Here is a 10,688-nt window from a genome sequence, read left to right as displayed (position 1 = left end):
AAAATGTGAAATTAAAAATTTTATAATTTTTTTAATATTTATTTATTATTATTATTTATTTTTTTAATTTTTTTAATATGTATTTGAAAAGTTATAATAAAGTAAATAATTATGATACATACTAAACTCATGATAGAGGTTTCTTTCAATTTCTGTTTGATCCAGTTTTTTTTGCCCCTCTTCCTATCCCCGCTCATAAAAGAAATTAGGTTTTCTACCCCCCCCCCTCATCATCATATCCCACCTACTTAGGAGGGGGCGCTTAAGCCCCTAGCACCCCTTCCCTCCCTCTGGATAATGCCCAGCACTGTTTTGAAAAAAATATTGCTGTTTAAGATGTAAATTGTTCCTCCATTTTTCTTGAAAGGATTCTTACTCAACTACTTCTCTAATAATTAATATTGCTCTTTATATCTTCACCATTTGCGTTTTATCTTTAAAGACTCATCAGAAATCAATAATAAAAATTAATAAGTAATTTTCCACTAATTTGATATTGCTCTGATCTTTTAAAAACGTTGAGCACTCTATTTTTAAGGCTATTTTTAACCGGGGGCCAGGGAACCCACTTTTTTTCTAAAGAAACTCATTTTTAGAAATTTCAGAATAGAATAGTTTATTTTTTTTAGAAATATTACAAACATTTTATATACAAGTGCTCTACACAGTCAGATTATTCGTACTGTAAAACTGGCAAAAAATCTGCTACATTTTGTGTCCGTTTGACTATAGCAAGTTTCAAAATTGATAAAAATTCGGTTTCTGTAAAGCAGAATAATAAATTATTACCATTTAAAAAAGTTATGACATTAGCAATATCGATTTGGTTTTAAATTGCTTTGCGAAGAATACGTGTTGCTTCAAAGTGCTTTAGTAAACTCTTGCAAAGAATACGTGTTTATTTAAAAATTTTGAGTGAACTTCAAGCCAAAGGTTGAGCATAACGCATTAAGCATACCATACAATTTTCTCACATACCTTATATATTTCTCACATGCTTAAAGTGTTAAAATTTACACCTACGTAAACATGCAGCAGAACAATTGTCGAAACTTTGCGTAAATTTGATAAAACCATATTGGTCTGTTAATTTTGCAGAACGCATATAGGACGAAAACAATTATTGCTGATATACAAACAAGAGAAATGATCACTGCAAAATCAAAATTGTCGGACATCAAATCGAGGCTGCCTTTAAAAAAAAATAAAACTAATAAATATTAATTTATTATAAATGAATTTTAAAAACTTTTTATAGTTTATGATTTATACTTAAAAATTAAAACTTATAAAGTTAAAAAAAGTAAGAAAAAATATAAAAGATATAAGGTATATTTCATTCATATTTCTATTATCAAAATTTGATTACTTTGCATATTCTCTGTAAATCGTTGAGTTTATTAAATGTTTTTGTTTCTTTAGTTTAGTCTGTAGGTGATGATTTTCCTAGATTTCTTTATTTTGAAAAGATTACTCTTTTGTTTATTTAATTTTATTTTCAGCATTAACTGAAAACTTATATTTTTTAATATTGACAGAGTATTTAAGTTTTCGTGTGCTTTTTTTATGTGCAGTGGCTTTTAAAACAGAATATATTGTTATATAAAAAAAAGAAACCCCCTGTGAAACTACATCATTATAATGTTTAAAATATTGAGTTAAGAATCAGCTTAATCAGCGTTTAGAGGAATAGTTGATTATGTTTTTATTTGAACACAATTTTTTGTCGTTTATGTTTTATGTTTAACATTAACTAATTAATTTTTAAAAAAGTACGCTAAATAATCCTGCAAAAATAAATTTATTTTCATTCTTCAAACATTATCCTTCAAACTCGCTTACAGGGGCTGGTTTTATTATTTACCAAGGAGGGGGCTAATTAAAGTTTAAAAACTTACTTAGCCGTATTTTATCTATGACATTTTAATTCACATAAAGGGTCGTCTTTAAATTACGTCACACTCAAGTGGGGAGGGGAAAAGGGTTAGTGGTTTTGTAAAGACTTGTTTGAAACATTTTACAAAAACGTTACGATGGGGGTCAAAAATGGTCAAAGCTGCTTGAAGTTATTTATGGACGACCCTTAATATGATTTTACGCATTCTCTCGCGTGCTTGTACACGTAAAATAATTCTGGGAAAATTTACCTGCTCACACCAAGCTTATTAAGACCGCCTGTTTATTAATTTTTTTGTTACCAATATAATTGTTTTATCCGGAACTATCTTTATGATAGAAACATAGGAAATTTTGTGAAGTAAGATTAATTTAAGTATTGCTTTCCTTCTTTGCCTTTCTTAATATGTGTTGAAAAAGTATAAATAAAATCAGATCCAGGCAAAATCCATGTCTTGTATTTTGATTTAAAGACTTTGACTTTAAATATTACACAATATCCTCAATAAAAATTATAGGTTCTAAAGTATCTTTTTATATACTGCAAGCGGTGTTTTTTTCAAATAATTTAAAAATGCACGGTATTCAAATGATTAAGTTTTTTGTTTTGTTAACCTGTTCTAATAATATACGTTTCTTATTAAAATATGAAAAACATTGACTTGTTTTCTTTTTGCAGTAGTTGTTTTTTTACTATCTCCATTGGCACTGCTAATTTTTTAATTGTATAAAACTTGTGTAAAACTTTTAAAAATTAAACTTATTAAAAAATATAAATAAAATAAATACAGTTATTTCCAGGTAAGCCAAACAACCTGTTAGCTCGAACTTTTGTTATCTAGGACTATTTCTTATAGTCAATTGTTATTGCTTTCAAGGGAAAACAATAACAATTGTTTTTACTTTGCTTAAGCCGAATATTCGTTTAGTTGAACCGTTTTCCTTGGTCGCTTTAAGGTTCGAGTATACTGTATATGATAATAAATGACCAATTATATATTAAATTATATATCAAATAAGCAGATACAAAAGAATAAACTACAGTGCAAACTTAACAACCATTCGCTTAAGAACACATTAAGTTACAATGCATTATGGTTAAAAAACTTTTTGTAAAACAGAAAAGAAACATTCGTGGTTTTTTACAACAAACTAACTATGCTGCATAACATATGCATATAAATATATGCATAACTTATGCATATAAAGATAATTGATATATTTTCTTACTCGCCTTAAAAAAATGTCTAATATAGTTCCAAGTGGGATACACTACCCCATGCCCCTCCACCCCCCACTCTCTTAAACTTGCCACTGCTTGCTTATCCATCAAAGAATCCATAACAATTGGGCCTTTTTTCAGCAAAAAAAGTTTATCCTAAAATTTACTTTGATCAAACTTACCTCGTTTGCAAACAAAAGGTAGTTTGACATCACAGACAGTACTTTTCCATACTTTGCTTGCATCAATCATCACACATTTTCCTTCGCCATAAACTGTTAAGTTAGAGAAAGTAATATTTTGCTTATCAATCCATTCAAATGTGAATGAAAAGTTCCGCAAACCTATCCACGAAACAGACCCAGCAAACTTTGACGAAATTAGATCTATAACAAAGTTGTTTTCGCGTGTATCCAATATTGAGACAAGATGGGCGTTATTGTCATAACAAGTTGCTTGAGCTGAATCAAAGTATTCCGAAAAGTAATAATATTTGTAGCAAGATTTTCTAAATTTGTGCCAACCGTTACAATCTAAAATACAACCACTATAATCTAAAACACAACCATTATAATCTAAAATACAACCATTACAGTCCAAAATACAACCGTTAATATTTTAAGTAAAATCGTTAAAATCCAAAATTCAATCGCTATATTCTAAAATACAACCGTTATAATTTAAAATATAACCGTTACAATCAAAAAAAAAACAACCGTTACAATCAAAAATACGACCTTTATAATCAAAAATACAACTGTAACAATCCAAAATACGATTGTTAAGATTTTAAATGAAACCGTTACAATCCAAAAATCAACCTTTATAATCTAAAATACAACCGTTATAATCTAAAATACAACCGTTATAATCTAAAATATAACCGTTATAAACTAAAATACAACTGTTATAATACCTAAATGCAACCGTTTTAATCAAAAGTCATAAATACAATTGTTACAATATAAAACATTACTACTACATTATATAACATAAAACTATTCCAAAACACAGATTTCAATTTAAAGCACACAATTATCCTTTAAATTAAATCAAAGCAATAAAAGATTCTTATGCAAAAAAAATATAAATTTTTAGTTTTAGCGGCATAAAACTTTTGTGGCCAACGGGGTTATTATTAAATAAAGTTCACTATCGAACTCTTAATGTGCAATTTTTACTCTTGTAAATATTTGGTTGTAATTCGTTTAATAACTTTTAAAATCAGTTATTGATATAAATGTTAAAAATTAAAATTATTTTGAGTAAGGGCTTTTAGGTCTGTAGATAATATTGAATTTTAGTTGAAACAGAAACTTCCAGAGCCAAACATCTTAAGTATTTATTATCTATTGTTAATTATTATTATCACTCACGGTTATTATTTCATTTACGTATATGCAAATTGAGTTAACACTGTATGTTCATTCAATTTAAATCTTTAAAATTTTTGGTAAATAGATTATTTGTGTTTTACTTTACTTTTTTTTACTTATTATTCAACAAAAGTTAAAAATAGGAAGAACTTTGTTCTAAAAATCTATATTATTTTCTTAGTTACAACAAATATGTTCTCAATTACATCTTACGATTTCTTATTTACAGTTTCTTGTTTTAAATTACATTATACATTTCTTAATTACAACTTTAATTTTCTAAATTACATGTTTTTTTAACTGCAGTTTTCAATTACATCTTAAAAAAGAGTATAATTGGGCTTACAGTGGATGTTAAAATTTCATCGGAAAAGGTAGTTTTAAGCCAAAAATATTTACCAAAGATCAAATATAAGAAACATTAGCATGAATTAAAAGTGATTGTCTATTGAAATTGGTGGTCATCAAAACAAAATTATTAAGGCGACTTAATATAAGCTTCAGCACAACGACAGTCGCAAATTACCTCAAAGGCAGACCTTTTTTTTCATAAAAAGGATACTCAAGGAGCCTTCTCCAATTAACTGTGATAAAAACAAGAAGAAAAGAGCTTAAAATGTTAGGAACTTTTAAGCTTGTCAGATTGTTATAAGTTGGTTGGATGAAAGTTTTAACTTATTTTGTGGAAAAACGCATGACGCGCTAGACAAAGAAGAAAGGCTATAATAAAAATACTTGCTAATAAGTTCAAACCTATATTTAGTTGCAGCTTCATCATTAAAAAAATGTCTTTATGATTGAAACTGAGTTTTAAAGCAGATTCTTGTAATGAGTTGATCCTGACTATATTTTCATCCAGGAATTGTTTAGAGAATTTGGTTGTCGTTTCAGACAATGCTTCTTGTCACGTTTGTTTGAAAAGAGTGTTTAAAAATTTACCAGCTCAGTCGTTACATTTTGGAACCTGTAGTTCAAAGTTTAACTCAGTGAAAACAATCTGGTCCAAAATTAAAAGTAACGTTAAAAATTTGATTAACACTCCGCCTGTATGAGGTGCTGGGATTGTGGAACAATCTATGCAATGTATAAAAGGAATCGTTACTGCGGCAAAAAATGCAATAAAGGGAGCTGGTTGTGCACGTGCTATACAACTACCACGCATTGCGTAACAACCAGTCGGCATTTGGTTCTAAAAAGACGTCTTTTGAACGTTTAAATGATGTCTTTTTAGGACCAAATGCCGGCTGGGGAAGACGTCCAAGTTGATGTTTATGTGAACATCGCAGTGATTTTTAATGGCATTGTTTAAATCGTTTGTTTTTTCAATAAATTACTTATTTTACAATAAATTACTATGAAATTTGCTATTCAACTAAAAACTGTAACCACTCGATAAAACTTTTCCAGTTACCGCTCAGGGCTGACGACGCGGGTGATGAAATGAAGGAGCACAATTGTCACTTTCTTAATTATAACTATCATGTTCTTAATTACATCTTACGCTTTCTTATTTATGACTTTCGTATTGTTAATGACACCTTACGTTTCTAAATTACAACTTTCTTATTCTCAATTACATCTTACGTTTCTAAATTATAACTTCTGCGTTCTCTTCTGTGTTCTTGAAAAGATAGATTACAACTATAGTACTATAACTTGCAATACAACTACAATCTAAAATTATCTTTAATCGATTGATCTAAAGATCTTTAAAAAAAAGTAATTTTTATTTCTTAACAAGCCACTTGTTTTTCATAACAAAACTTTTGTTATTATCGAATTTAATGTAGAATAAATACATTCTACAATTGGTTCTACAATAACACCTTTAATTAATTTTTCCTATATGTCTTCAATCCAACGGTAGAGCCTCGTTTACACAGTAATAATTTTGGACTATTTTTGCATTGTTCCTCACAATTTTTTTTTTTTGCTAGATCAAAATAAATTTAAGCCTTTGAAACTTTATAGTTTAAAAACATTTTTCTAATATTAATTTAAATTCATAAAGCACTTTGATAAAATTCAACAAGAATACATTAAAATTAAGTGATCTTTTGATGGTCCGGAAAACTAAAAAACTATGACTTTGGCGCAAAGGTATGAGTCATTTAAATTCATGAATAACGGAAAAAATATCCAGGGGATTCGAGATTTAAGTTTATTATTTTTCCCGGGAACAATTCTTAAATACTACTTATCTAGAGTTTTTCCATGTTGTGGAATAAAATTTCACATTTTTAACTGCTTAAAAATATATATATATATAAAATATAAAATATATAATATGTTTCGTCTTAAACGTTTTATCATAACTTAACTTGCTATGGTGTATGTTTAACATAGTAAAATTATTATAAAAAAGTTAAAATGTAAGAAAAATAATATTTTGTATATTAACTTTTCTATATTTAAACTTACCAACATATAATTATTCTGATCTTTAATAAAATAAAAATAATCGTAAAAATAAAAATAATTTTAAAAATAAAATAAATCTTAAAACTTAATATTCGCGGTAAAATTTCATATATTAATAATATAAAGTAGTAATATTCGCGGTAAAATTTCAAGTAAAAAAAGCGTGAGAAGTTTTTTGAATGTTTTTTTTTTTGTCTTTATCATTAATACTGTTTCGCATAAAATATAAGAACACGGAAACTCAAAGAGGATTGTAAGATGTCGGTAACCGAGAACCGTTTAACACTTCCATAATAGTCCATAATAACCAAATATTTCAACAAAAAAATAATAATAAATTCTGTTTATGAATACAATACAAATACATTTAGGTATCTCAAATATAAAATACTGTTTAACAATACAATAAAAAATACAATCTAATATTCTAAATTACATTTACGAAACTTTAAGAGCTATAATTAAGGAAAAAACTTTTTTCAGTTAATTTTTGAATGTGGAAACAATCCAACTTTTTTTGTACGAAAGCTTCATGAAATTATATAAGCTTCACGATATTATTTAAGAGATCTTCCAAATTTTTAAGTAAATTATATTGATAAAAAAAATTGTCATTTTTTAGAGGGTTTTATTGCATATAAATTTTGAAAAGTAAAAGGGTTAAGTTTAAATTCCATTTGAAAATAAAACAAAAATTATTTAAAACATTTAGTTGATATATATTAAGAATGTTTTTTTTAAATAAAAAAGATTTAGCATGAGTATAAAAATCTTTAAAGTTTATTAGACGTGCTAGATGCTTCTGTTGCCGATAAAGAGGACCCAGCTGATTTTGTATTTAACACTGCCTTATTTGATATTTGCATAAATCAAAGCGAATTTTTTTAAATTATAATTAAAAAATAAAACGTTAAACTAAAAAATTATTTGGATAAAAGATAGTCCATTTAGTTTTTTTAATGTCAATTGATAGTTTCTTTGATTTGAACCATTTTGATTTTTACTCCATGTTTATGTCATGAAACAGTGTTTTTATATTGTTACTAGACAAAAAAAAGTTTTAATCAGAATTAAAAACTTTGCTATGATTCTTATGAATGAACGAATTTATTTTTTCAATTTGATAAAAGAAGATTAAAAACTTGATTACGATTTAATAAATTTATTTATCAAAAGAAAGTCTTCTTTTGATAAATAAATTTATCAAAAGAAGACTTTCTTTTCATAAATTTATTTAAATCGTAATCAAGTTTTTCACTTCCCATTACCTTTTTGGGTCATTAATTTCAAATATCTATTTAAACTTTTGTTTCAAAATACTTTGTGGAATCACAAAAACAGAAAAATTACTAGATTGTACATTGCCAGGCTCTTTAAGCAATAAAGGCCAAGCATTGTACAATCTAGTGCTAGGCTTTTAGAAACTAGTACAATGCCAGACAAAGTAGAATGCAAAATATTTTACTTTCAAACCAATATTCTTCTTTTCAAACCAATTTCCATCAAATTTCTTAATAATACGATAAAAATTATTTTTAATGCAGTTTTACTCTCAAACTTAATCATAATATACAGATTAGATAACACTTACTCAAATCAGAATTATTAGTGAAATACAATTGGTATTTACTTCCGGGTTTTTTTTACCGGAAATGAGATGTTTTCTATCTGTTGGGTGTTGTTTTTGTTATTTCCTTTTCTTATTCACTCATGTGAACTCAAGTACATTGAGTTTAAGTCAACTTAAATACATCGAGTTCATGTGAACTCAAATACATTGTGTTCAAAGATTTATAATTATAATTAAACCCTAATCACGAACTCTAATATGTCTTTTATTGTTGGAAATTCTTTTCTTAAAAGTTTATCATATTTTAATATTGCTACAATGAAATTGTACATTTTAATGTAATAATTTAATTGTATGATATATTTTATTGTGTTAGTTAATAGCAATTTTTTTTATCAAGTCCTATCCTAACGTGTCCACAAATATATAATTGGGGTGAAAAAGCCGAACTCCCAAAATGGGCAAATACAACTAACGGGGATTATTAACAGAACTTTATTATACCACTGCGAAAAGTGAAACCTTTTTTTATTATCTTTAAAACAACTCAATGTCCTACGTGTGGGTGTGCTAGATTGCGAGTATAAAGATTTTAAAAAAATTAAGAACAAATATTGAATAAAATTAAAAAACTAAAAATCAAATACGAAAAAGTATATGCAAAATAAAAAACAATAACTAACCTTTCTTTGACTTATCGCTGTCGTTAAAAATTTGACCTAAAAAACAATAAAACTGTGAACTTAAAAATAAAACTTTCAAAAACGTTTTTTTGTTATGCATGGTCATCATTACACTAAACTAGAGATGTTTTAAAATTCAAAAAACTTTTTCAATGAATTATTTACACTATAATCAACATATTTAAAAACAAAAAACAACATATTTTATTCATCGCAAATTGTATGGGGCGTTTTTTTAGCAAATCAATATTTAGCATTAACTATTTTACGCAAAACTATTTTATAATAAAGTTTTTAAAGATAAAAGCGAAAAATTTGAAGAAAAAATGTTCAATCATGCATAAAGTATTCATTTTGCATCAGTTCAGCTTATAATATAATCTAAATATAAATGTAATATAGCTGAAATTTAATAATAAATTAGAATAACTGAATTGATAAATAATGAATAAATTAAAGTAAATAAAATAATTGAAAAAAAATTCTTGCTTTTTTTTAACTCTCACCGCGAATTTTTAAAATAAAAGCACCATAAAATTAGAATCTGCAGTATTTTAAAGTCTAAAATAATATAATATAACATAAATAAATTAGATTATTAAATTATAATAATAAACTTTATTTAGTTTGCATAAATTTTTTATAATTAGTTTTATAACTTATACTATATATAATTATTATCATCGTTATAATTATTGTTGTTTTTAATAAAATTAGTATTACTATTATTGTTATTATTATTGTTATTATTATTGTTATTATTATTATTATTATTATTTAAAGTAAACAAATTTATGTTGGCTATAAAAATACCCTAAATTCCATATTACCCAATGGGCACATGGACGTCCATAGTACGTCCAAAATGGTCCGTTCGGACGTCCGTGGACGTACCAAATGCAACGACTTTCGTCCGTCCATTTTGGACCTATAAAGTACGTTCAAAACAGTCCATTCGGAGGTCCACAACAGACGCTTTTGGACGTCTTACCAACGTCTAAATTTTGTCCGTTCATTCAGGGTTTTTTTTTTTTTTTTTCTTTAGGTACCCCAAGCAGTCCTAACGGTATTGTCATAGAGCATCGCGGAAGTGCATTTAACCAGGAAGTTCACGCCTCCTTCCTTACCATGACACGAAAATATATCCAGAGCTCATTTCGAGCCTAGATTTCCTGCTTATGAAGCAAGCGCTCTAACCACTGCGCCACGGCCGCAATAATTAATTTTATTCAGCTCATTCTCATACTGTCTCCATTTCTAGCAACTACAAAAATTAGAGTCTTGATGTAAGAAATGAAGTCTTTTTTTTCCCACATAGCCTAAATTTAAAATAAACGTGTTTTTGGAATTTAACCGGAGAGGCAACCCTGATTAGGATAATAATAAGGTTACTTCATAAATAATTAAATCCCAGTATGTGTGTCCAGTATTGACACAAATCATGACAAAAAAATAAAAAGAGTAATATTTTTGACAATATTAACATATAAGTACAATCTAGCAAAAACATTATTTTGTGG

The 10,688-nt window shown here is 26.9% G+C and overlaps 1 protein-coding gene across 1 annotated transcript; it reads right to left on the bottom strand.

Moving 5' to 3' along the window:
* Positions 1-599: 599 nt before the first annotated feature.
* On the bottom strand, positions 600-9,305 carry LOC101238945 (snaclec coagulation factor X-activating enzyme light chain 1). The gene is made up of 3 exons (XM_065791849.1): positions 9,169-9,305; positions 3,301-3,651; positions 600-1,192 (listed from the first exon to the last, which is right to left on the bottom strand). Exons 1-3 carry the CDS (start codon positions 9,275-9,277, stop codon positions 1,020-1,022), a joined length of 633 nt encoding a protein of 210 aa, XP_065647921.1. The 5' UTR covers positions 9,278-9,305; the 3' UTR covers positions 600-1,019.
* Between the last annotated feature and the right edge of the window lie 1,383 nt (positions 9,306-10,688).

This window comes from Hydra vulgaris, chromosome 02 (genome assembly GCF_038396675.1).
Source record: "Hydra vulgaris chromosome 02, alternate assembly HydraT2T_AEP".
In the NCBI taxonomy this organism is placed as follows: domain Eukaryota; kingdom Metazoa; phylum Cnidaria; class Hydrozoa; order Anthoathecata; family Hydridae; genus Hydra; species Hydra vulgaris.
Note: the sequence above shows the minus strand (reverse complement) of the source record. Positions and strands in the feature narration are given on the sequence as shown.

Coding starts and splice junctions, on each gene's coding strand:
- LOC101238945 (XM_065791849.1), bottom strand. CDS start 9,277: ATGATGACCATGCATAACAAAAAAACGTTTTTGAAAGTTTTATTTTTA. Junction 3,652..9,168: donor CAGCGATAAGTCAAAGAAAG/GTTAGTTATTGT, acceptor GTTGTATTTTAG/ATTGTAACGGTTGGCACAAA. Junction 1,193..3,300: donor ACCTTTTGTTTGCAAACGAG/GTAAGTTTGATC, acceptor TTTTTTTTAAAG/GCAGCCTCGATTTGATGTCC.